This window comes from Salmo trutta, chromosome 33, assembly GCF_901001165.1.
Source record: "Salmo trutta chromosome 33, fSalTru1.1, whole genome shotgun sequence".
Taxonomy (NCBI): domain Eukaryota; kingdom Metazoa; phylum Chordata; class Actinopteri; order Salmoniformes; family Salmonidae; genus Salmo; species Salmo trutta.
In genome coordinates this window covers 19726371-19753785 of record NC_042989.1, presented here as the reverse complement: position 1 = coordinate 19753785, position 27415 = coordinate 19726371, and the positions used below count along the sequence as shown (strand labels likewise).

The 27415-nt window shown below is 41.7% G+C and overlaps 2 protein-coding genes across 4 annotated transcripts in view; one reads left to right on the top strand and one right to left on the bottom strand.

Moving 5' to 3' along the window:
- Positions 1–27415, bottom strand: part of LOC115172594 (basal body-orientation factor 1) — a 37574-nt gene that overhangs the window by 8465 nt on the left and 1694 nt on the right. For 2 of the 3 annotated variants that reach the window (XM_029730176.1, XM_029730178.1), the window contains exons 1-3: positions 1459–1590; positions 1068–1320; positions 907–972 (exon numbers count right to left, since the gene is read on the bottom strand). In XM_029730176.1, coding sequence (XP_029586036.1) covers positions 907–972; positions 1068–1320; positions 1459–1499 — 360 coding nt within the window. In that variant the 5' untranslated portion in view covers positions 1500–1590. Of the gene's footprint in view, positions 1–906; positions 973–1067; positions 1321–1458; positions 1591–22578; positions 23567–23652; positions 23736–23835; positions 23944–24044; positions 25521–27286; positions 27346–27415 lie in introns of those variants that run through there. The other variant, XM_029730175.1, reaches the window with a different exon arrangement.
- On the top strand, positions 7219–19403 carry LOC115172595 (ectonucleoside triphosphate diphosphohydrolase 5). The gene is made up of 13 exons (XM_029730179.1): positions 7219–7996; positions 8417–8496; positions 8854–8997; positions 9381–9456; positions 10070–10105; positions 14513–14601; positions 14706–14785; positions 14907–14968; positions 15164–15265; positions 16045–16188; positions 16407–16463; positions 17436–17551; positions 17674–19403. The coding sequence occupies exons 1-13, from the start codon at positions 7717–7719 to the stop codon at positions 17755–17757; spliced, it is 1350 nt and encodes a 449-aa protein (XP_029586039.1). The 5' UTR covers positions 7219–7716; the 3' UTR covers positions 17758–19403.

Sequence of the window (27415 nt, the reverse complement as noted above, 5' to 3'; positions counted from 1 at the left end):
AAGATGAACCATTTTATCACTTCACAATGAGCAAAGGGAGTTGAGGAGCATGTCTTGAAATCACGTCTTTAGCTCAACCACAACAATATGTATTTCCAGAATTAGTACTACATAGGCATATGTGACAGTACCATGTAAAATAGGGATTTTTTTAGTTGGTCCAGACCGAGCTTCTTTTATTTCTCAAAAGCTTATTGGGTCCTATTTTTACCACAGTGAAGTAAGAAATGGAGATGGAAAACAGCTGTTAGCCAAAGCGGCACATTTCTGCACATTTCCTTGTTGTTAAACCATTGCAACAGATATTTTTATGATCTTTACTCCAATCAATGTGATGTATTTTTGTCTGTGGAGATCAACTGTCAAAATTAACACGTAAATAAAGTTGCACACCACCACAAACAATCCATATGACACATGAGGGATGGATAACTTAGGCTACAGTATATCAAAACTAGTTTGTATGTTCGAGACCATGCACATTTTAATTACGCTTTTTTCTGTAGCTGCATGGCATTACCATATACCATAATTTTAGACTATATGGCTGGAAATGTAGGGGTTTGTTTCTTAGTTTGTTTTCTTTTTTCTATAAATTAGCATAGGGACTGCCTGATTAAAAACAACACTGTTGTTCAGACACAACACAGCACATTTTTTAGATGCTGTACATGACATCAGACAAACAATGTATACCCTTGAGGCTTGCAGGACAACGAATATGATTTAGATAGACTACAATGCTGGGCAGGGATGTCAGCATGTTTACTAAAACATGCTAATGTTCCTGGTCCATTTCTGACCTGTTTTTGTAAACTGTCTAGTCACTCCCTGTTCTTTGAAATGATGGAAGACTTACTTGGAAGGCTACCCAAGTTTGTTCCTTCACAAAGACTAAATACTTACCAGTTGTTCATTTTCTTCAAGGGCTTGTTTTTTTTTACTTTTAAGTTGTCCCTCTAGCCTTGTAATCTGTAAAAAAAAAAAAAAAAAAAGATACAATGTTAGTAAACCCCCCAAAGAAAATAAATTATGGATATTATAAATATCTGGGGATAAAAGTTAACCTTTTCTTCTTTCTCAGCATCTTTCCTCTTCAAGAAGGCAATTATGTCAACTGTGTCTTTCTCTGCACGATACTGCTGGTTAGTGAGCTCTTCATTGGCTCGTGCCAACCTGCGGGTAGCTTCACGGTACTCCACGCGCGAGTGTTCAGTGACATCCAGCCTGGCTTCCCAAAGAGCAGCATTGGCCTTTGCCTTCTCAATGTCAGACTCTTTATCGACTTTTGACTCGTGTTTGCCTTCTTTCTTTCCTTTTCTAGACATACAATTTGGACAAAGAATTGTAGTAAATTAGATAGCTACACAAACAGTGCGTAAAACTAGCTACATGTAGCTAACATGGCTAACGTTAGCCAATTCAAGCGATAACGACGCAAAGAAAAAATTGTCTTACCCTTTACTTTTCTTTCCATTTTTTCCTTTCTTCTTGGGCATTGTTTCGAATACTACAATTTAACTGTTAAGAATGAATGGGATACGTATAGGCTAACTAGGTTAGCTTCACTTCAAGGCACTGGGGAAATCGTGTTTACAACTTTGTTACCATAGAAACGCTGTCATATGGCACTGGCTGTGTGTGGACATGCTCACAGCCTACGTCAAAATCACCTGCAACAGGTCTGTAATGTTATATGCAACAACAAAAAACAAGTAATGTCATATGTGCACAGTATACACAACTATTCTAGCTAAATTTGACTGAGCATGCAATCACACTAAAACATATCCGAAATCAGTGCGTTCAAGACAACTGGGAACTCGGGAAGAAAACGAGCTCCGACTGGGAAAAATAGTTTTTAAGATCACTGACGGCATGATTTGGCTTCGTATTTTCCCGAGTTCCTAGTTGTCTTGAACGCACCATCTACCACATGGAAGCTTTTTTCGTACCGTTGTCAGGCAACCCATCTATAGAGAGCACTATTAATGTTTAAGGTTTTTTGATAAATGCTGAAAAGAAGTAATGTGGTAAACACAGGGATAGGAGCTCTAATGCTTTTGTTCTATGCGATAATCTTGATCAGCTAACATAACCTTTTGTGAATTTTGAAGCATTTATGTAATCAGAAAACGCACTTTTATTTAACTAGGCCAGCCGGTTAAGAACAAATTCTTATTTTCAATGACGGAACAGTGGGTTTTAACTGCCTTGTTCAGGGGCAGAACGACAGATTTTTACCTTGTCAGCTCCGGGATTCGATCTTGGAACCTTTTGGTCCAACGCTCTAACCACTAGGCTACCTGCCGCACATAGCCTAAATCACCTGAAGGCTTCATAATTCACAAAGGTCATGTTAACTGACTGATGTTATCTCATAGAACATAGAACGTGTAAGATCTCCTAAACCTGTGTTAACCTCGGACCTTATTTTTGGTGCTTATCCCAAAGCCCTATCTTTCCCTACTCATTTTCTGCATAGGAATGGCTGAACCAACCAGAGGTAACTAATTTCTGTTTTTGAGGACTACAAACTGGCGAGCTCTACAATGGACTAACTAAAGGGAGCCTAACGATACTCCTTATAGTCCAAGGGCCTTGTTCCGTTTAAAGGCGAATTGGTTCTGGAAGCCAAAACAGCCAAATTCTCCATCTAATAGCGAATTGATTCTCAATTGCGCTATGGATCTAGAAACATAAATTCCTCTAATTTCATATCACATCAAAGTAATTTCACAAATGTAAAATACACACTGTTTTAACTGGTTTAAACACAGTTGGAGCCAACTGTATTTTTGTGGCATCTGTCTTCCGTTTACACACAGATGTTTGGAGAAGCAGATAGTTAATTAGCACAGGTGGTCCACTCTGTCTTCTGTCTGTTTTCCGTGAACAAGCACGGAAATATGGAAACCCTAACCCTATGACTTATGTGTAATCTAATGGATCTGAGAGTCATAATTAAGGGCTAGGTTACACACCATAGAATAACATAATATACACTGAAAAAAAGTATAAACTCAACATGTAATGTTTTTGTCCCATGTTTCATAAGCTGAAATAAAAGATCCCAGATCTTTACTTCCCTGTTTACTTACCTGTTTGTGAGCATTTCTCCTTAGTCAAGATAATCCATCCACCTGACAGGTTTGGCATATCAAGAAGCTGATTAAACAGCATGATCATTACACAGGTGCATCTTGTGCGGGGGATAATAAAAGGCCACTCTAAAATGTGCAGTTTGGTCACACAGCACAATGCCACAGTTTGGAACCACCAAGGCTCTTGGTGGGAGAAGGGCCTTGGTCAGGGAGATGACCAAGAACCCGATGGTAACGCTGACAGAGCTCCAGAGTTCCTCTGTGGAGATGGAAGAATCTTCCAGAAGGACAACCATCTCTGCAGCACACCACCAATCAGGCCTTTATAGTAGAGTGGCTAGATGGAAGCCACTCCTCAGTAAAAGGCAAATGATAGCCCGCTAGGAGTTTGCCAAAATGCACCTAAAGGACTCAAACCATGAGAAACAAGATTCTCTGGTCTGATGAAACCAAGATTGAACTCTTTGACCTGAATGCCAGGCGTCACGTCTGGAGGAAACCTGGCCCCATCCCTATGGTGAAGCATGGTGGTGGCAGCATCATGCTGTTGGGATGTTTTTCAGCGGCAGGAACTGGGAGACAAGTCAGGATCGAGGGAAAGATGAACGGAGCAAAGTGCAGAGAGATCCTTAATGAAAACCTGCTCCATAGTGCTCAGGACCTTGGACTGGGGCGAAAGTTCACCTTCCAATAGGACAACGACCAAGCACACAGCCAAGACAATGCAGGAGTGGCTTCGGGGCAAGTCTCTGAATGTCCTTGAGTGGCCAAGCCAGAGCCCGGACTTGAACCCGATCGAACATCTCTGAAGAGACCTGAAAATAGCTGTGCAGTGACTCTCCCCATCCAACCTAACAGAGCTTGAGAGGATCTGCAGATAAGAATGGGAGAAACTCCCCAAATACAGGTGTGCCAAGCTTGTAGCATCATATCCAAGAAGACTGTAATTGCTTCCAAAGATGCTTCAATAAAGTAGTGAGTAAAATGTCTGAATACTTATGTAAATGTAATATTTCAGTTGTTTTTTTTTTTTATACATGTGCAACATTTTCTAAACCTGTTTTTGCTTTGTCATTATGGGGTATTCCACAAAATGTGGAAAAAGTCAAGGGGTTTGAATACTTTCCGAATGACACAAGGATCTGTTCATATGTCTATGTGGAATGAGGTGCACCCCCTGGTATGGAATGACATTTGCACCCCCTCTGAGAGGAATTTTGTTCTGTGTGTCCTGGGAAGAACCTTGGACCTCTGACAGGTTACACAGCCATCAGGATCACACAGCTGTTTTGTTGGATTACATAAATTGCAGAGAATCCACAAAAATTCAACAAATTGCAGTTGACTTTGCAGATTTTGAGAACCTCAACCAACTGAAATAAACAATGTAAAGTTAGTCATTTGAATCCAAAGCCCACATTGCTGAACTGGCTTCCAAATTCTGCTTTCTGGAGAAACTGGAGGGTGCCCAAGGAACAATATTTAACCAAACATTGAACAAAAAAGTAAATCATAAAATCTCAGGGTGTAGTTACTGTAAATTTAAGAATATATCTTTTTGCACTGGCATCATGCGCAGAGTTTGGGGACTAAATTTAAAGCTAATTGCTATGACAGGGAGTAGAGAACTGAAATAACCCTGAGCATTTCGAAGCTGTCATTATCATTGGAATTGTAATGACAAGGTTTAGGTCTCTTCAATAGAGTTTTGGGGTAGGACACCCACAAACATGAAATTCCTGAGGGTAACATTGCGGTATATTAATAATAGATTGCAAGGCTTGGATTACAAAGCCCGGGTCACCTCTCATGCTTTAAAGCATTTGTGGAAGTTGCAACAAAACATCAAAAGTTGTATTTAAGATAGGCCACCACTGAGGATTTCTTATTGGACCTTTGACTAGTATGTGCTGTGTCATACTGCCGCCTCATTTCTGTAGGTCTATGCCTCCCTCCCTAAAGCCCTATAGGCTAACAAAACTTCTCATATAGATTGTTATATTATTTACCAATTACCTTGCTTTACAAGTTACTGTTTTTCTCAACTATTTCAACAACAACAAAAAATAAACAGATGTCAATTAAACAAAATATAATTTTTATCATGGTTTTCAAACACAACCACTGAACAGTTCTAGTTTCGCTTTTTGCAGCTCAGCTCACATTAGTTATTTGACCTCCATTGGTTAGAACTTGTCAGACCATGGCTGTCCTCTGAAATCATTGTAATTGGATCATGAAGGTATGGCGTAAGTTTTGACTCATGCTGTAAACATAGTGTGTGATAAGTACAAGTAGTAAGCTCCCAAGTGTCAGATCCATCAAAACACTGCAAATGATCAAAATACTGTACATAATTTTCTATAGTAGTACTTACTGTAGGTTACTGTATGTCTGAATGCCAAACTTAATTATAAAGTAGAATACTTTTGTCTTTGTCAGGGCAAGATACGTCTTCCCATAAAGGACTTTGGAGATAGCAGCATGGGGGGACAGCAGACACGCGTGGCTTTCGTAAGGACTAGAGTAAGTAACTCTAATATGACATCTTGTGTTTTTGAGTGTGAGCAGCCAGCAACCTGTTAAATTGGCTCATAAAGCATTACAATGTTGTCATGGCATGCCAGATCAGAATATTCTTAAATTGACACAAAGTTAATGAGAGGTCCAGCACATGCATGCTTTGATAGGAAGAACGGACCATATTGGTGAGCCACAGGATTGGAAAAAAGAACCCACAGTATTTAGAAAAAAAGGAAGGAGAAAAGTGCAATATTTTTAGTCCAAATTACAATGTTGGAACAGTGCATTGCACAGCGGAGTGTCCCGGGATTGGAATGTCCTCTCCGTGGACCTCTTATCTGCCCTCCTCAAGTCCTGCTGCAGGACCACTGGCCGCCCCCATTCCCGCTCAATTTCACCCTGCCAGCTGAGCTAGCTGACACATGCCTCCACAGTTTATGCTTCACTCACCCTCTGACTGGGTGGTGAACCAGTTTCATTAGTAGCAGAAGCAGAGTTGGGTGAGACCAGTTCAGCAAGCCTGCATCTAGAAATATACAAATTCTACATGTTTCAGCCCAGTCTTTGTTCACTGTTGCTGCAGCTTCTCGTGGGGACTGAGTGAAGGAAATCTCACTCTGGTGCAAAGCTCAGTTCATATGAGGTCTCTGAGATAGAAGGGCCTCTTTGCTGAGCTACAGTAGCACACCATGATTATTGCCTCTCTCCCACCTGGAAACTTTGAACATTACAGTACATTAGAATACTTTTGCTGATAGACTGGTTAAAGACGCCTGCCAACCAGGCAACCACATTCCTAAAACTGAGAGCAGCCACTCATGCTTTTCATGGTCTCTCCTGTGAAACTTGCTTTAAATTTCTTTCCTAGGAAAGCTTGTGGTTAGCACAGGGATGAGTAGGAGTGAGATTATTGCTTACATTCTTTCAGCATTTATGCAAGTTGGAGTGCAATTTGCATCTGCACATCTCTTGTGAAAGGTTGGTTGGGGTTTAAAGGGCTGCAGCATATGTTTTAATGTGGTAATTTTCACACATGTCATGATAGGTTCGGAATGTAATACACACAAAAAATGACTTGTGCATACCCAGAGAAAATTATCTTGCCTGTCGCTACTTTGGCTGTCAGGTGGTAATGCACAATCCATCTTGCAACTCCTCTACCCCGCAATGACTAATATTTTCTGTCTGAATTTCAAAATTCTGCTGAAGCATTTGGGGTTTTCTAATTTTAATGATTTTAATGCCATTTTATATCCTCACCATAAAGTCCCAAAGTATATTAGACTATATCTACTTTTCTTTATACCCTTTTTTAAAACTAAGACTAGAAAAACAAATATTTTAATCAGTTATGAAATAACTATTATATATTTTATTTAGTTATAAAGTTTTGTTTCAAAATACTAATGAGTGCAAGCAACATGAGTTTAAAATAAGTAATCTACTCTAAAATAACTTATTTCTGACATCATGCTAATTAAGCAAATATCAGGCAAATTTAAGTAACTGAAGTGTGCATGTAAAACTCATGATACAGGGAAGGATTTTTTGTAATCGGCAAGTTTGCATGTAAGTCTTAATTAAATAGACCAATAAAATGTATTTTAAGAACATTGCTGCAAGTTTCTGCAAGCCAGTCGTTTTGATGTCTTGATATATCCTCTTTCTTCTTTTAGGGGGATTTTTGGCTCCAGTTTGCACACTAAAGATTAAGAAAAAAAATGGTTTAGTGTTACCCAGTTTAGGAATAAAATCTTCTGATAAGCAGGTATTCAGTATCCAGCTCTTTCAGAAGGGGGGACTTGAAGGAATTGAGATGTAACGCAACAGGATTGGTGGATGGCCTGTGATGGTGTGGCCCCACACCAAGCCCTTATGTCTTTATATACTGTAAACAGATGACCAGACAGTCCTGAGTGTGCATTGCTACCCACTCTGCCTCTCCGGTTGCCTCCCTCTCATCACCTCTGCAAGCTGCTGCCACTGCATTTTGTGCTGCTCCTCTGAAGAAGTCTAACTTGAAAAAGGCACTGTAACGTGTTATGCTTAGCTTTTACAAAAACATCAGTGTTTCTTCGGGTTTTAAACAATGCCTCTTCAGATGCTAATCCTTACAGTAATGTGCATGTGGGTTCTGGCTTGGAACTTCCAAGCGGAGGCAACCTACTATCACCGCCAGACAGTCCACCACGAACACTCTGCTAACATGGAAAACCTCCTGCCCGAAAACCTCCTGCCTGAAGTTGTGCCTGAAGTCTTGCCTGAGGTCTCCCAACCTGTCAACAGCCGCACTTTCTATGGAATCATGTTCGATGCTGGGAGCACAGGCACCCGGATCCACATCTACAAGTTTATTCAGAAAGACCCTGGTGAGTGTTTTCTCTCTCTCTTTCTGTGTATCTCATTCACTCTACCTCAGGAGCCAATAGGGCGTTACAATCAGCGGTCTCCCAGAGAGTCTGTTTGCTGTTGGGTCATTCGCTCAGTGGTGTAAACACAAGCATGTGCCGTCAGCATGGGGAGAGAGCAAGCATGGACAAAACGGAACCCAGAGGCAGCTGAGTTGTAGTTAGTGTGACTGAAATCCCTAAAAACAGACCTCCAATGGACTCTAGAAGGGAATTTGTTGTTTTTGTATTTACTCTGTCTAAACATCAGTGATTGTAAAGTAATGGAGTGATTGAGGCAACAAAGCTAATTTAAAAGCAGACATAAATGCAACCGAGTTCTGTTATTTCACATTCATATCTTGTTTGACATTTGAATGCATCCACTGTTTCTCTTTTTAGTTGAGCTGCCAGTTCTGGACAATGAGATGTATCATGCAGTGAAGCCTGGTCTGTCTGCATATAAAGATAAGCCTGAAGAGGTATGTATCATGTCTATCATTTTCTCATTTAGGGATTGGGGGAATTAGGAGGTTTGTCCACAGTCCACATTACAGTCTGCAATGTGATGTAGACCATATAATTACATGAACTGATTCTGCTGATGCTATCACTACGTCTGATCTTTACTTTCTTGGGATCTACATTTTACAAACCTGATGATGTGAACAGCATATGTGGAAAAACATATCAACCCTTTAATCAACTGAATATGTTAATGCCGTTATATACTTCATTCACTGTTGAAATATCCATATCAGCCTAGTTTGGTCACGGATATGCTGAAAGTGTTCCAGTGGCGACCATGCTCATCTGTTAATGCCTGTTATCCCATTCAGGGTGGGAACACGATCAGAGCGCTGCTGAAGGTGGCCAAGAAGACGGTGCCAGAGCATGAGTGGAAGCAGACCCCGGTGGTCCTGAAAGCCACAGCCGGGCTCCGCCTCCTACCCGAGGAGAAGGCTAACGCTCTGCTGGATGAGGTATGCGCGTTTTCTCTCCCCTCAGACAGTTTGGCACAGGGATGACGCGTCCTTCCAAGGATAGGGACGAGAAACCGCTAAGTGCTTACAAGTGTCCTTGAAAGAACGGGGAAAAGTCTTCCGACTTTTTGGTGGCCATCACTGCAAAATGTAGTGGAATATGTCATTTGAATAATTAAATTAAATTATTAAATTAATGCGGATACTCTAGCTATGCTTGTGGTTTTTAAATTCCGTCATTCTCAGACAAATGTGCCTCAGAATGATTCCTGAGTCTAGATATAAGAGATATAATGGTATTTTAGCTTCATGTTTTGTTCTTATTGTCTTTATTCAGGATGTTCTTTGTTAATATGCACTGTCATCATAAATTGTCTATGTAGGTTCGGGAAGTCTTTGGCGAGTCCCCATTCTTTGTACCAAACAACAGTGTCTCCATAATGAATGGAACAAATGAAGGTATGCCATTTTGTTGGTATGTCACCAACATCTCTCTAATTTTATTTTATGCTACTGTGGTATTTTGGTTATGTTGGTAAAGAGTGAAACTCATTCAATCATTTAATTGCAGACATTGGTTAGATTAGCAAAACACTGCAGTATTGTCAAACAAGGTAGTTAGTATATACCAACTCTGCCCTCATAACATGTTTTTATAAGAGCTCTATTGCTACCTCATAGAGCAACTAAATAATCTTGTCTGAGTTCCCTTCCCACGCCCAATATTAAGTGATCCTCCACATCACTCATTAAGATACCCACACTAACTCCTGTTTCATCAGATGTGCAATTCATTAGACTCACTTTATGAGAGCCATAACATGAGATCTGAGACAGTAGTAATTACCTGGGTTGGTCTATCCATGTCAGACAAATATTACTCATGTAACACAGCTGCTAAATTATATTAAAAAAACTCCAATCTCTGAACTGACAGTTCAGTCTGTCCTCCATGCATGTGTTCAAATGGCAATATGTATGGTAACTTCCAACTACAAGACTACAAAGGCAACAATTGCACATGATTTTGTTCAAGTGAATGTTTACACTCTCCATCGACTCTCTCTCGTAGGAGTCCTGGCCTGGGTAACGGTGAACTTTTTGACAGGTAAGGCATTGCTCATGTTTTGCTAAGGTGGTGTTAATGGTCAGGGGGGTCATTTCTGAGGTTTACACTGTACACAGTTGCCGGGCAGTGAAAGACTCCTGTCTTTGTCTGACTGTCTTGTATTGAGTCATGTTGGCCACCATCTGGTCACGATGGCATGTAAAATTCCCTCAATTTTTACGCAGTAATAAGAGGAGATTTCTTTTCAAACCTATCCTATGGCCCAAACAATAGCCTTCTTCTTCGTCTCGGTGGCCACAGACCTACAGTGCATTCAGAAAGTATTCAGATCCCCTCCCTTTTTTCACATTTTGTTACGTTACAACCTTATTCTAAAATGGTTTAAATACATATATTTCCCCATCAATCTACACAATACCTCACCGTGACAAAGCAAAAACAGGTTTTTAGACTTGCTTGCAAATGTATTGAAAATAAAAAAACAGAAGAACCTTATTTACATAAGTATTCAGACCCTTTGCTATGTTACTCGAAATTGAGCTCAGGTGCTTCCTGTTTCCATTGATCATCCTTGAGATGTTTCTACAACTTGATTGGAGTCCACCTGTGGTAAATTCAATTAATTAGACATGATTTGGAAAAGCATGCACCTGTCTGGTCCCACAGTTGACAGTGAATGTCAGGCCAAAAACAAAGCCATGAGGTCAAAGGAATTGTCTGCAGAGCTCTGAAACAGGGTTGTGTTGAGGCACAGATCTGGGGCAGGATACCAAAAAATGTCTGCAGAATTTAAGGTCCCCAAGAACACAGTGGCCTCAATCATTTTTAAGTGGTAGAAGTTTGGAACTACCAGGACTCTTCCTAGAGCTGGTCACCCGGCCTAACTGAGCAGTCGGGGGAGAAGGGCCTTGGTCACGGAGGTGACCAAAAACCCGATGGTCACTCTGACAGAGCTCCAGAGTTCCTCTGTGGAGATTGAATAACTTTCCAGAAGGACAACCATCTCTGCAGCACTCCACCAATCAGGTATTTATAGTAGAGTGGTCAGACGGAAGCCACTCCTCAGTAAAAGGCACATGACAGCCTGCTTGAAGTTTGCCAAAAGGCACCTAAAGGACTCTCAGACCATGAGAAACAAGATTATCTGGTCTGATGAAACCAAGATTGAACTCTTTGGCCTGAATGCCAAGCGTCACGTCTGGAGGAAACCTGGCCCCATCCCTACGGTGAAGCATGGTGGTGGCAGCATCATGCTGTTTGGATGTTTTTCAGCTGCAGGGACTGGGAGACTAGTCAGGATCAAGAGAAAGATGAAGGGAGCATCAGTACAGAGTACAGAGAGATCCTTGATGAAAACTTGTTCTCAGACTGGGGGTGAAAGTTCACCTTCCAACAGGGCAACCACCCTAAGCACACAGCCAAGACAACACAGGAGTGGTTTCGGGACAAGTCTCTGAATGTCCTTGAGTAGCCCAGCCAGAGCCCGGACTTGAACCCGATTGAACATCTCTGGAGAGACCTGAAAATAGCTGTGCAGTGACGCTCCCCATCCAACCTGACAAGAGCTTGAGAGCATCTGCAGAGAAGAATGAGAGAAAATCCCCAAATACAGGTATGCCAAGCTTGTAGCGTCATACTCAAGAAGACTGCTACTCTAACTTCCGCAATGCATACACAGCCCTCCCCCGCCCTCCTTTCGGCAAATCTGACCACGACTCCATTTTGCTTCCCCCTTCCTATAGGCAGAAACTCAAACAGGATGTACCCGTGATAAGGACTATTCACACTGATTCAGGGAGTGAGTTTATAAGGAAGTGCATAGGAGATGTTGTACCCACTGTGACTATTAAAAGCTACCCTAACCAGAAACTGTGGAAAGATGGCGGCATTCACGCAAAACTGAAAGCGCGGACCACCGCATTTAACCATGGAAAGGTGACTGGGAATATGGCTGAATACAAACTGTGTAGTTATTCCCTCCGCATGGCAATCAAACAAGCGAAATGTCAATACTGGGACAAAGTGGAGTCGCAATTCAATGGCTCAGACACGAGACGTATGTGGCAGGGTCAACAGACAATCAGACTACAAAAAGAAAATCAGCCACGTCACGGACACCGACGTCTTGCTTCTAGACAAACTAAACACCTTCTTTGCCCACTTTGAGGATAATACAGTACTACCGACGTGGCCCGCTACCAAGGACTGTGGGCTCACCTTCTCCGTGGCCGACGTGAGTAAGCCATTTAAACGTGTTAACCCTCGCAAGGCTGCCAGCCCAGACGGCATCCCTAGCCGCATCCTTAGAGCATGCGCAGACAAGCTGGCGGGTGTCTTTACGGACATATTCAATCTCCCCCTATCCCAGTCTGCTGTCCCCACATGCTTCAAGATGGCCAGCATTGTTCCTGTACCCAAGAAGGCAAAGGTAATTGAACTGAATGACTATCGCCCCGTAGCACTCACTTCTGTCATCATGAAGTGCTTTGAGAGACTAGTCAAGGATCATATCACCTCCACCTTACCTGTCACCCTGTCACCCCACTTCAATTTGTGTACTGCCCCAATAGGTCGCCATCACACTGCCCTATCCTATCTGGACAAGAGGAATACCTACGTAAGCATGCTGTTCATTGCCTACAGTTCAGCATTCAATACCATAGTACCCTCCAAGCTCATCATTAAGCTTGAGGCCCTGGGTCTCAACCCCGCCCTGTGCAATTGGGTCCTAGACTTCCTGACGGGCCGCCCCCAGGTGGTGAAGGTAGGAAACAACACCTCCACTTTGCTGAATCTCAGCACTGGTGCCCCACAAGGGTGCATGCTCAGCCCCCTCCTGTACTCCCTGTTCACCCATGATTGCGTGGCCATGCACGCCTCCAACTCAATCATCAAGTTTGCAGACGACCCAACAGTAGTAGGCTTGATTACCAACAATGACGAGACAGCCTATAGGGAGGAGGTGAGGGCACTCGGAGTGTGGTGTCAGGAAAACAACCTCTAATGCAACGTCAACAAAACAAAGGAGATGATCGTGGACTTCAGGAAACCGCAGAGGGAGCACCCCCCTATCCACATCGACAGGACAGCAGTGGAGAAGGTGGAAAGTTTAAGTTCCTCTGCGTACACATCATGGACAAACTGAAATGGTCCACCCACACAGACAGTGTAGTGAAGGCGCAACAGCACCTCTTCAACCTCAGGAGGCTGAAGAAATTTGGCTTGTCACCTAAAACCCTCACAAACTTTTACAGATGCACAACTCAGAGCATCCTGTCGGGCTGTATCACTGCCTGGTACGGCAACGGCACCGCCCACAACCGCAGGGCTCTCCAGAGGGTGGTACAACGCATCACCGGGGGCAAACTACCTGCCCTCCAGGACACCTACATCACCCGATGTCACAGCAAGGCCAAAAAGATCATCAAGGACAACAACCACTTGAGCCACTGCCTGTTCACTCCGCTACCATCCAGAAGGCGAGGTCAGTACAGAAGCATCAAAGCTGGGACTGAGAGACTGAAAAATAGCTTCTATCTCAAGGCCATCAGACTGTTAAACAGTCATCCCTAACACAGAGAGATGCTGCCTAAATACAGACTTGAAATCATTGGCCACTTTAATAAATGCATCACTAGTCACTTTAATAATGCCACTTTAATAATGTTTACATATCTTGCATTACTCATATATATATATATATATATATATATATATATATATATATATATATATATATATATATATATATATATATATATATACACTGTATTTTATACCATCTATTGCAACTTGCCTATGCCGCTCGGTCACTGCTCATCCATATATTAAAATGTATATATTCTTATTCCATTCCTTTACTTAGATTTGTGTGTATTAGGTAGTTGTTGTGGAATTGTTAGATTACTTGTTAGATATTGCTGCACTGTTGGAACTAGAAGCACAAGCATTTCGCTACACTCACAATAACATCTGCTAACCATGTGTATGTGACCAATAACATTTGATTTGAAGACTCAAGGCTGTAATCGCTGCTTAAAAAGGTGCTTCAACAAAGTACTGAGTAAAAGGTCTGAATACTTATGTAAATGTGATATTTCAGTTTTTTAATTTTTAACACATTTGCATTGTCAATATGGGGTATTGTGTGTAGATTGATGTAGAAAAAAACGACTTAATCCATTTTGGAATAAGGTTGTAATGTAACAAAATGTGGAAAAAGTGAAGGGGTCTGAATACTCTGAAGGCCCTGTACATCTGTTAGAATGCCAGTCTTTGTCTCAGGCGGGTGGTTAGAATATGAATGAATGCTAAATGCAGTATGTGGTCAATGTACAGTATGTGTATGTTCTACTTTCTGTTTATAATGTTGATGATGGATAGCATCCTGTCTATAGTTTTCTATTTCCAATTCTGTGTGTTTGACTTTCCGTCTGTTTGCTTTAGGTCACTTGTATGCCAAGACCAGGAAGACAGTGGGTATCCTGGACTTGGGTGGAGGATCTACCCAGATCACTTTCCTTCCAAAATCAAAGGTAAATGTTCAACTGAACTCCACTGTTAGTGACGTTTTGCAAAGATTGAGAGAACTATTGCTATTTAATTACATATTACTGAACACCTCTCTCTGTTCCCATAGAAAACAGTGTTCACCGCCCCAGCCAGTTACATTGCCAACATCAACATGTTCAATAACACTCTACAGCTCTACACTCACAGGTGAGTAATCAACCATTGGTACAGCAGTTACTTTATATGTCATGGCATACAATGCAAAACAGTATACTCACATTACTTTGGCATTGTCATGAATGTATTCTGAATTTCTTTCCTCATTCAGCTACCTTGGAAATGGACTTGTAGCTGCTCGATTGGCAACTCTTGGGGCTTTGGGAGCTGATGGTAATTTAAAATGGGCATATTTACTTAGATATGCAAGCTTAACTGCAAAGTCATTCATCTGTTCATGACAGATGAATAGATTTGTATAATGCTGCAAGACACACTTAAGATTTCTATAAATCAGACACACTATTTAAATGTCATCCTCGGGGGGACAATGGACAATCCTATAACCAATCTGGTTTATTCTTTCAGGTCTGGAGTGGAAAGTTTTCACAAGCTCCTGTCTACCCAAGAAGTTCAGAGAGGACTGGACTTTTGGTGGAATCACTTACAAAGTTAGCGGAATTCCTGATGGTAAGCGCAAAATAAAACATACCATTTCGATAACATCATTTAAAAAAAATAATCCTCTAATCTAGAAATCAATTATTCTGTCTCAGATAGCTCAATGTAAGAGTTTAGTTGAGTAAGAGTTGGGAACATTTTTCCACTGGAGCCAGCTGCACTGTGGTGCAAAATGCATGTTTTGTCATTCTTTCTCTCTGCACTCAGACTTTCAACAGTTATAATACAGCAAACCTTGTATTTAAATGAGAGGAAAATTGTCAGTTAACTCCGCAAATAATGCAACACTCCCATACCACAGTCATGTAGCCAAAAGATACTGGGTTAGTCCCAGAGATGTTATTTCTCTGTGTAACAAAAGGCTTGATGTTGACCGCTCACAATTATGTGGTAAAAATAGATCACCCAACAGGCCTATGCTAAGTGCTACTCTTGTCAGCACTTGGTTTCCCTGGTTGTAACCAACCAATCCCAGGGTGCTGTGAGTGTACTTTTAAGGTTTTTCGAGTGTCGCGCTCTTGAGAGCCCATAGCCTCAACCCCATTTTGACATCATAAAGAGGCTCCAGGGTCTCCCAGTGCATTCCACCACAAGCATGCAGCGAACTCAGTTATTTCACTCATTTGAAAATAAATATTTTATTGTTGGTGCTGATTTTGAATTGTTAACAATTGAATTGGGTGTTTTGTTGTCATAAAGCTGACATTACAAAGTTATCTAAATATGATACCTACCTTGAAGATTGAGTACAGCTTGTGTTAGATACTAATGATGTGATCTCTCTTCAGGCTATGCAGGGTACAAGCTGTGCTACTATGAGGTGATGAGGGTGGTGAAAGGCATCGTGCACCAGCCGTTCGAGATAAAGGGCAGCAGCATCTTCTACGCCTTCTCCTACTACTTCGACAGAGCTGTAGAGTCAGGCCTCATTGGTGAGAAGACACACAGAGCAAGACAGCTGCAAAATCACCATTCAGTCTGCATCCAGTAAAATCTCAATGATATGAAGTGTTTAAATAAAAATAAATGGTTTAATTGTTTTCTACTCAAATACATTTACTGCATTTTTCATGATTATGCTTGGAAAATTGAAATGACAACTGTTGTAGCAGATCACTAAACGTAGGCTAGTCTTGTTTTTGTTTTCCAGATGGCAGTCGGGGTGGTATGGTAGAAGTCAGGGACTTCAAGAAGAGAGCCAAAGAAGGTGAGAGAGTCCTAGGCTTTTCTCTTAGACACGTCGACTATATTGATACAGTACACAGTGTACAATCAAGAAATGTTGGTGTTTATTTTAGACTCCAACAATCTCACAAGGCCTCACAAAATATCAGTTCCTTACCCCACAAAGTTTGCCTGCAAAAATACACGCTGTTTGAACTCACACAAATATTCAACCTTGTTTGTGGCCAAACTTCATCTTGACACAGCTAACCTAACATTGGCACATTTTTCTGCAATTTCCAATATAACCAAGGACCATTAGATGAAATGTCTGATTCTTAACTGTTCTTGGAGCATACACAAATACATTAATATTCTATATACACTTGGACATTTACTTAAGACATTTACACATAATTGACTGTAATGTGATGTGAAAAGTGTCCTCACACGTTAGATGGACATACAGCCTTGGTTAATCCATTAGAGTATGTGGCAAAATAAATGCCCGTGTTGTGCTAGATTTACAGCTAGCAGGAGTGAGTTGGTGTGTTATGTAAAGTCTATTTGCATTGTGAGAACACTTTCACATGGTCTCGATGAACACGTCTGGCATTGGGCAGGTTGGCAGGCAGTTGACCTGGGCAGCTCTGAGCTCTGTCTCTTGTACCTGACAGCCACACAACACCCAACCCGACCCGGGGGCTGAGATTGAGAGAGACACGCTGTGTACAGCTAGTCTGTTTGGCTCAGCCTCCCACCCCCAGATTCACCAACATGTGTAGACCCTTGACTCTTCTCACACCCCCTTGCTCAGTCAGCTAAACAAACTAAATAAACAAAACAAGATGACCAGCTTTCTATAATGTGGCATACAGGTTAATGGTTGTCTGCTGCTTGACCCCACTTTGAACATGACACAAGATATCTCTATATACGCCCACCCGTGCTCTCAGCTTTCTGTCAGTGGTATGTGAGTTGTTGTTAATATAGTGCCGTCTTGTTTTTGTTTAAGTGTGCAACAAGATGACCAAGTACCGTCCCATCAGCCCCTTCCTCTGCATGGATATGACATATATCACATGCCTGTTGAAGGAGGGCTTTGGCTTCAAGGACAACACAGTGCTGCAGGTGAGACAGTCAGGAACAGGTCACTGGGCACACAGGGAGGGGACAGGCACCAAGAGGTTAATAGGTCAAAACTTAACATGATGGTTTATTTTGTATGTTTTTTTTCTTGTTCTGATCCACAGCTCGCCAAGAAGGTGAACAATGTTGAGACAAGTTGGGCCTTGGGAGCCACATTCGATCACTTCAACAACCTCAACATCCACTAAGGGCAGCTATTCTACCTGCCTGCAGGCACTGAGAGGGACAGCCTGTTAATGGGGGCACCCCCCCGCCCATCCCTCCCACCTGCTCAGCAACACTGCCAAGCTTCTCCAGCCAACCCCTCCCCTCCATCCCCAGCACCCTCCTGCAAATAATCCAAGAACTGTTGACAAAGAAATCACTATATTTTTTATAATGAAGGACAGCTATTTCTACTGTATGTTTCATCCATAATTAGTGAGTTGACTATATTTTTGTAAAGCAAGCGTTTATATATACGCTTCCTTCGGGGTGTCTGACCTGAAATGCAGTCTTATTTGCCTACCTTTGAGCATGTAGAGTAGTTAGAAGCACTGCAACTAGTCAGGTATTTAGAGAACTTTGGTGCTTACTGTGGTCCTGGAGTGCACTGTAAAGTACAAAGGAATATTTGGAGAGAAAAAATAAGTTTCAGGAATGCAACCTTCAGTCATAGCTCTGAATGCCTGCAACTCATTCTATCTGGAAATATATTTCCAGTACATCATACTGTAGGACAGGTGAACAAGATATTTTCCCTCACAAGACTTAAGCAATATATCATTGAAGTTAAGTAAATAGAAACGTTTCCCCTCATACTTTGCACATAACACTTTAACTGCCGATGCTGTAGCTGAGAACTGTTGCTTGGATGTTGTCTACAGAGTTGTACATATTCATCAATGTTAAAGGAGGTGACCAATTTGCCACAACTCAGGGGGCAAGTAAAGCACAGAGGGTGAGACGGTAGTGTTCTCACTGAGTATGTCTTGCATTTGATATATGAATACTATTGTATGTATGACGTTGATGCCTATGTTTTGAAAGTGCAGCCTTAGTAGATGTGGCTTTGTGTAGAATGGCCAGTTGAATTGAATCAGAAAAGTGAGTGCTTTGTTTTTCTGACTGTTGGTAAAGTCTGCATTATTTGTGTTGTCTACAGTGGAGCACTAAATGGTCATTGTTCGATCAACCGTGACAAGACTACATGACCCTCTCCAAATTAAAATGTAGCTTTGGCTTGTTGCTGTATTCAGCAATCAATCATCATTTCAATATCCCTCTAGTACTATATCACCCATAGACTGATACATACAGCCTAAGAAGCATGTCAGGTATATCAAAGACATTAAACCCATAAATATTTCAGTTGTGCGGATATAGCTCTAGGTGCAAGGCACACATAGTGCTTATTAATACGGTTTGAAATTTTCTTGTGAACTGTACAAATATTTAAATCTCAGATCCTGATTATTTTGAATTCTGGTGCAATTTGTACAAAATGAACTTCGCTGTATAACTGCTCTTCGTGCAATGCATTAGCCTATTCAACAATAGCCGCTATGTTCAGTAGCAAATGTGTACAATAACTACTGCTGTATATAATACTACAAAGTAAACCTGTATAAGTAAAATACTTTCCAGACTGTAACTGCTTTGACTTTGCAAAAGAAAACTTTATTTCTGCTGCATAATGTTCACAAAGTTTTAAGGTGAACTGCTTGATAACTGATCATGTAAATCACGTTTTATGAAAACCTGGTGCAAGTAAAATGCATGTATACATTATACATGTATGTTTCAATACAATATTAAAAGTGTACTTGGTGTACAGGTACAGTGCCTTAAGAAAGTATTCATACCTTGAATTATTCCACATGTTGTTACAGCCTGAATAAAAATAAATAAAAATAATAATCTCACCTATCTACACACGAAACATTAACTTATTTTTAGAAATGTTAGCAAATTTATTGAAAATGAAATACAGAAATATATAATTTTGTAAAGGTATAAAAAGGGTCATATAAAAATCATTATCGACTGCATCTAAATAAATTGTTGGTTAATTCCTGTGCTCAATTATTGGTATTTCTGTCTATTTGAAGGGAATGCTTGCTCTGGTCCTACCCCGTAGATGTAGTGACTAGGTTTACATGACGGGGGGTCTTTAGTTTTCTTTGCAGGGATGCAGCACACCGCATCCACCTTCTAGCTGGCCAAGGAGCCAACCTGGGTTTTGGGGATGTGGCCTGTCTCACTCAGGTCCTGAGCCAGGCGGCCTTTAACGGGAAGGATCTGGGTTAGTTTCTCATAAGCTTTTTCCCATAATCCAGGCTAGGACGCTTGCTGCTCTTGATTATAAAAAGAACCGGCTTTCCTCAAGTTTATTCATTTTTTCCCCCTCCCATTCTGCCAAGGACTGTATGTACATCGCTTTTTCATAGAAATGGAAATCCTGTTATGTGAATCTTTTATTTGTTTTATTTTGAAGTCAGAATAGCTCCAATGTATTGACTGAATGCCACAAAAATTGAAATAAAATGTTCTCAGGTCCAGAATATGAAAGTCTTTGCTCCATGATATGTAACCCCTGTTGTTTTACACAACTCTGTGTTGTGTTGTGCAGGGGCCATGCAGCATCTGTTGGAATATGAGGCGGAACGGCAGCGACCCAACCTGCCCATGATGGCCGCCATCGACCTGATGAAACAACTCTACTCAACTAACGCTGCCCATGTGGTTCTCTTACGCACCTTCGGTCTACAAGCCACCAACACACTACCAGCCATAAAAGTATGCTGTCTCTCTCTTTACTAAAGTGAACCCCCAACTCTTCGATCACACAACACTTGTTCAAGTAGAATTGATTTCTTCTTGAACACCCAAGGTTGGGTCATCTCTCAGCAGTAATCCCCACCTTGACTTTGCCCATGACCCCACCCCACCCTCTTCTGATTACATGGCTTTTTACTCCAGCACTGCCTATAATTTCCATGGTCGAGAACCTACTACTACGGCAGCTAAGTTTAGCCCCAAATTTAGCGTTACCCGAAAGTGTGTGGGTGGGGTGCAAGGCTGGCCCCGGGGCTGCGTTACGGCGGTATTGACTTGTGTTTTCACACCCCTTTTATTACAGACCGCTCATGTGAACTGGCTTTATTTCATACTAAGTGATTCAGACCAAAGCAACCGTAACTGGTTGTAAAGGCCTTTCCCCCCTGGAGACCCAAAGTTATGCTTGACATTTTTCCATATTAAATGTTTAGTTTCCCAGTTTACAGATATCGCATACAGAGGTTTGTTGTGCCACTTTTTATGCAGACAGGAAAGATGCTAGTCATTGGATTTAGTAACACTTGCTAGTGCTATACGCAGATGGATAAGTATGGATGGATGGATGGAAATGGATGTTTTAGATTTGATCTGTTTTCTCTCCAGGAGCAGAACATGGCGTTTGCAAGCGAGTGACACGTACACTGGTCCTGCAGTGGCAGTTTGCCGGGACTCCAAAGATGATATGCCACTGTGACTTTGTGAATGGAATGTAAAAGTGTAAATTAATAAAGTTATATATTATGCTCTGTTATTACATGAACATCGCTATACCTGCATGTCTTTCTTTCTCTGTGTGTTAATGATTTTGGGAGCTTCCAAGCATCATTCTGTATCACAGTTTCACAATCTATTGGAATATTTATGATAGAAAATTTGTTTCATAAAACAAAGTATTCATATCCCTTGACTTATTCCACATTTTGTTACAGCCTGAATTCAAAATGGATTAAATTAATATTTTTTTCCATCACCCATCTACACACAATACCCCATAATGACAAAGCGAAAACATGTATTTAAATTTTTTTGCAAATGTATTGAGAATGAAATGCATAAATATCTCATTTACTTAAGTATTCACACCCCTGAGTCAATACTTTCTAGAAGCACCTTGGCGGTGATTACATCTTTGAGTCGTCTTGGGTATGTCTGTATCAACTTTGCAGTTCTGGATTTGGGGATTTTTCTCCCATTCTTTCTTGCTGATTTTCTCAAGTTCTGTTAAGTTAAATGGGGAGCGGTGGTGAACAGCAATCTTCAAGTCTTTCCACAGATTTTCAATGGGATTCAAGCCTGAGCTTTGGCTGGGCCACTCAAGGACTTTCACATTCTTGTTCAGAAGCCATTCCAGCGTTGCATTGGCTGTATGCTTGGGGTCATTGTCCTGTTGGAATGTAAGTATTCACCCCCAGTCTGTTGTTTGCACTCTCACGCAGGTTCTCATCAAGGACTTGCTTGTATTTGGCTCCATTCATTGTTCCCTCTATCCTAACCAGTCTCCCAGTCCCTGCCACTGAAAAGCATCCCTATAGCATGATGCTGCCACCACCATGTTTCACGGTAGGAAAAAGGTGTTAGTTGGGGGATGAATTGCCTGGTTTTCTCCAGACAAATAGTAAAAATTCTCATCAGACCAGAGAATCTTTTGCCTTGTGCTCTGTGTTTCATGTGCCTTTTTGCAAACTCCAGGCATGCTGTCATGTGCTCTTTTTTTCAAGAGTGGCTTCCGTGTCTGGCTCTCTCCCTTAAAGCCCAGATTGGTGAAGTGCTGTAGATATTGTCCTTCTGGCAGGTTCTCCCATCTCAGCTAAGGAACTCTGTAGTTTGGTCAGTGTTCATTGGGTTCTTGGTCACCTACCTGACCAAGGTCTTTCTTGTCTGGTTGATCAGTTTGGTCTGAAAACCAGCTCTAGGCAGAGTCTGGGTAGTTCCTTAGAAAGAAAATACACGGACAGGTGACCAAGAACCCAATCAAGTTGTAGTGACATCTCAATGATGATCAAAGGAAATTGAATGCACCTGACTCCAATTTGGAGCTCATAGCAAAGGGGTGTGAATACTTATGTAAATAAGGGCACATAAACCTTCTATTTACGAAATGCCAAGTGAAATACAAGTCACGGTTTTCCAAGGCAAACCGATGTGAAGTTCTATAACTCAGTGTCCCACCGGGATGAGTGTTGACTTACCCAATGAGGGCCACCCTGTGCCTGATGTACTCTGATGCGTGGCCCATGCCCAGGTGGAACGTGACCCGGCTTTTTGGGCCGATCCGGGCCACGCCACTGGCAGACAGAGACGACACAGATAGAGGGAGACAGAGAGGAAGAGACAGAGAGAGACAGGAAGACACAAAGGGAGAGAGGAAGAAAGAGGGAGAGAGAGACAGAGGGAGAGATCAAGGCAGAAAGGAAGAGACAGAGAAAGACAGAAGCAGAAACAGAGGGTAGAGGAATAGACCGACAGAGAAGGGGGCGGTACAGAAAAGATAGAGGGGTGTGGTAGACAATTAGAGAGAAGAAGTTAACAAAGATGCAAACTAGTGCAGAAATGCAGAGTGGTGTACTTTTCCTTTCTAACAAAATGGTTTGGCGGCATTACAGGAGCCTTGCTAATTAAAAGAAGAAGCTGGTCAGGCCGTGCTGTTGAATTAGCTTAGTTTGAAAACCATTCCATGCAGCAATGACCAACACTGGCAGACCACAGGTTTAATTAGCGAACCAGGCCTGAAAGCAAGCATGACTGAACCGTGGTGACCCCAATGGCAGGACCAGTAAAAATAGCCGGCTTGGGAAAGCAACTTTAGGCCGGCAACGTTGGCATTGTCTACATGTATGATGTAGTGTAGACAGAACAGTGACAAGTGCAACCATTGGTATTGGCTAACTGGTTCATTGGTGCACTTACAGTGTGCTTTTGTTGGTATTTTAACAAGAGCATTTCCATTCATAAATGTTATTTTCATATCACATATGGATGTATCAGATATCCATTTCTTTCTCTGCTGTATTTTGGTACTTGTTCCTCATTGTCATTAGCTGATTTGGTAGGGTCAGGCCTGACTCACAAAAGGCAGAGTTGATGGTGTCCACAAAGCTCTCCTCATCTAGCTGCAGTAGCTCCTCAGCACGGCGGTGGCTGGTCGACTACACCAAAGAGCTCTCTGTGTCCCGACAACTACAGCCAAAGGAGAGAAGGGGGGATGTCAAATAAAACGTAGGAACAGCAAAAAGCTCATTTGCATTTTGTACATACACACTTACCGGTAACATTGCTATGGGTCCTGTTGGAAGGAACCTCTGCCACGCAACATTGTTCTCTGTTGGCTGTATAAGAAGGGTATATACTGTAAAACATGAAAATAATGAGTATCCCTTCTAGGTGTTATTATATGGTAATACAGGGTGTGTTGGTGAAATTGACAGGTTGTAAGATGTACATCTCACTTCGGACAGATGCAGGACAGCCACAACAGCTGATTGGTCGTAATTCCACTTGATCGTGGGTATCCCCGCCTCCTGCCTCACCATCGAATTTGGCCCATCTGCTCCAATCTGAAAAACAGCCAATCACAGTGGTTATAGCCTAGAGAATCATGGTCAAATGCTAAAAAACAATAACATTCACAACATCCATAAAACAAAAGAGTTACTACTCAGCTGTTGGACTGCCCAGTAGTTTGGTTTGAAACGTCTGTCCATTGGCCAGGGTGACCTGAACCCAGGGGATGGATTCAGCTACCTGGTGGGACTTGGGCCAAGTCTACATCACCACCTTGGTTTTGTACTGGATCTTCACCTGATCTGACAGACAAAACACTGAGAAAAAGCTGGTCAAAAGCAGAGCCTGGGTTCGCCACAGAGAATTGTTTTAGGTCAAATGGGTGCCCCTATTTTCACTAAACAAGAAAGGACCAGCATTGGTCACACTAATTAAGGCTTTGCTACTTGTTTCCTCCAAAAAGGAAAAAAAAGAGAGTAAGGTTTGGCTGTAAGTGACTAAAGCAGTGGAGGATCTACAAACCACCTCGTAAAACACCACTGGTTTCCCTCTCTGGCAGGGACCAGTTGCCGAAGCTCACATTGACAATCTTCTAAATGGTCTTGGCTTGCCGCATAGGATTGACTAATAGTGTTTATCTACAAGCAGACCATGCCACACTTTCCACTTGCTGCCAGCATGTTGGGGTTGCACTAAAAACTCCCACTTTCTTGGAATATCAGTAGCCAGTCATCCCGAACAAGAAAGGATCTGGAATTACGCTTGGCTTTGCCCACTTGAAGAGGTTCCCATCCGCAGATTGACTACTAGTCCTGAACACGAGTGACAAATATTGGCTTGCAGTGATTGGAGAGCAGAGTTACTACAAAACCAGCTGGCTCAGTGCATGCTTTTCATGTACTTCCTCAGAAGCAGAGAAACATCATGAACAAAGGAAGAAAAAAGAAAGTAGAGGACCAACGTGATGCACGTAAGGAAAATCTGTTTAGTGCAAAATGTTAAAAAGGCTGTTTATAAATACGTAGTTTTACAGTCGATCACACGGCAGTGCTCAAGTTTCATTTGTGAACCTCAAAAAAGTCTGCCTAATTTCAGCAACAATACAACATCAGCACTCATGGTGTGGAAGCACATGTCAATATTAAATAGGTCACTGGACCACTGCACGTGTCTTCCCATGGCACTGGGTCTATGGAGTGCTTTAACTGGCACACAGGGAATATGGCACTTGATTGAAATAGCAGGAAAAACCTGGATGTGTCCAAGAGCTGCACTGGTCTTTAAAAACAGACACTGGGGAAAGTACAAATAAATAAAACACAGAGACAGGATGGAACAAATGTGGTGACATTACATGAGCTGCCAGACCCAGTGCTCATTAACAGGATGTCAATGGAATCAAGAGGTCCCCTAAGGAGAGAGTCACATCACTGCTGGTGCATAGAGGGATTCATGTCAAAATCATCAATGCAACTGGACTGTACATGAAGCTGCTTTTCTTACCAGAGAGATTATCCAGCTGTTTAGTTAGGACTGCCACAATGATGTCGTTCTCCACAATGTATGCCATCTCGTCCTGCAGGTTCTCCTTATCGAATGTAATCAGGGCATCTGAGCAGGCATCCCAAACCTAAATGAGAGACCAATTATCCCTGTGGTCTACAACTCTATCTTTAAATGCACCCCCTTTCCCTATATTTAGCCGGCCAAAGAAGCACAGCCTCATTGAACTGAACACATCAAAGTTGTTCATCTGCAGCCAGAACTTGGCAGCCACTACTTCAAGTACCAAACTAAGTTCTAGGAAGGTCACCAACACCCTTCTGGTTCTATGGTTGACTTGGTTCTATGGAAGTTTACTGAAGCACGATGAAAGGCCATTAGTGATGTCGATTTATGGCAATATTTTTGGCCCAACAAATAAGTAGGCTACAGTAACACATTAGTTAACATTACTGAGCAAGTAAATATTTGTTCATGTATCCCAAAACAGTTGAGAGTCAGAACAAAACACATAATTGTGGCTCATATCAAGTTTGAGACTGTCTGAGACGGTTTCTGAAACGGTTCATGCAACGCAGAAAAGTGATTATGCTTATGTAGGATCGATAGCTTGCTACCAAGGTGACAGACCTCATCTTTCAGAAGTAACACAGCTAAACTACTTTTTTCCAACATAAAGTAGTGGGTTTTACTCTACAGAAAACCACTAATGGTGGTGGGTTTGCAACTTGTGACAAGTGGTTGGCTGCTTGAAAGATTTAATGAAACCAAACCGCAAGTAGTTTTTAAGTTGGAGAAAAATAATACTTCTGTTGATAAGAAATTTGTTGCTATGTACTTATTGTCCTCTTTGCTAGGAGAAATCCCCAAACGGGTGCTTTAAAACCTGTTTATCTTTCCATCCTAACACTCAGACAAGGGAGAGACCATTGGAAATGGCTTACTAATGACTCATAGGGAAACCTTTCCTTGCTCAAAACCTTATTTCAGGTTATATGTCCTTTTTAAGGCAGTAGTTAACTTTTTGGGATAGTGAGGATCTTTTTTTAGGTTAACCTCAACGCACTGCTCCTCTATCCTTGTAATATGCATCAGCAAACAAACAAGCAGAAAAAGGAGCAGAGCAGTTAAGGTATTATGGGAGAGGTATATCACCACAATCACCATATGGTATTTTATGATGACATCCTTGGCCATGAGTGAAACCCTGTGGTTTGGTCTTTGATACAAACTGACCACATCTTACAGAAGGGACTCAGCCTGCGCCCACAGCTGTAAAACAGGGTCACTTTGCTGCTGACATCCATACATCCCATCATCTTTCATCTCCTGCCTCCTGTTTGTCACATGAATCTTTATAATTAGTAGACACAGAGAATGAATGCCTAGTCAAAACTGCCAAATAGATTTATTCTTCCGATTAACTGTGTTCCTAATAAATAAACACTCTGCCACTGAGGCCAGAAGAAAAGCCAAACCTTTCACCAAGCCAGGGAGTTTTGGTCATCTTTTTAAAATGTACCTCCTCCTGTCTTTTGGGTTTGCGGGCACCCTTGCATTTGCATGGCCTATGAGGATGTATAAATTAGGCAGAGGAATTAAGGAAATGCGTGTTTTAAACCACTATTGCGTTTGCCTTTTTGTTGTGAACAACTACATTCCTGGGGAAAATGGCATTGTACAGCACGTTCAGCAAAGTATATGATTGAGTGGAGGTTAAATGGCAGTGGAGATGACAGTTTCCTGAAACTCTATAGCAAAACAAGTTACTGATGCAAGGAGAAGGAAAGTAAGTATATAGTGGTGTAACTCTAACGATCTACATAAAAGGGTTTTTCAAAGACAAAAAATACCTTTAGAGCTTGTGGTAGAGTGGAGTTTCCAAAAACTGACCTGCATCTTCTGATAGGGCTTACATCTCATGCTCATAATGTGATCCCATGCTCCAACACCTGAAAGGCACACACACTATTTTATATAATACAAGATGCTCATCTATAAAATGTAGGAATGTTATGTATG

Bases quoted from the DNA above. Each gene is read 5' to 3' on its own strand.
- LOC115172595 (XM_029730179.1), top strand. From the start codon at position 7,717: ATGCCTCTTCAGATGCTAATCCTTACAGTAATGTGCATGTGGGTTCTG. The intron at 8,497-8,853 runs GTATGTATCATG...TATCCCATTCAG, and splicing joins ATAAAGATAAGCCTGAAGAG to GGTGGGAACACGATCAGAGC. The intron at 16,464-17,435 runs GTGAGAGAGTCC...TTTTTGTTTAAG, and splicing joins CAAGAAGAGAGCCAAAGAAG to TGTGCAACAAGATGACCAAG.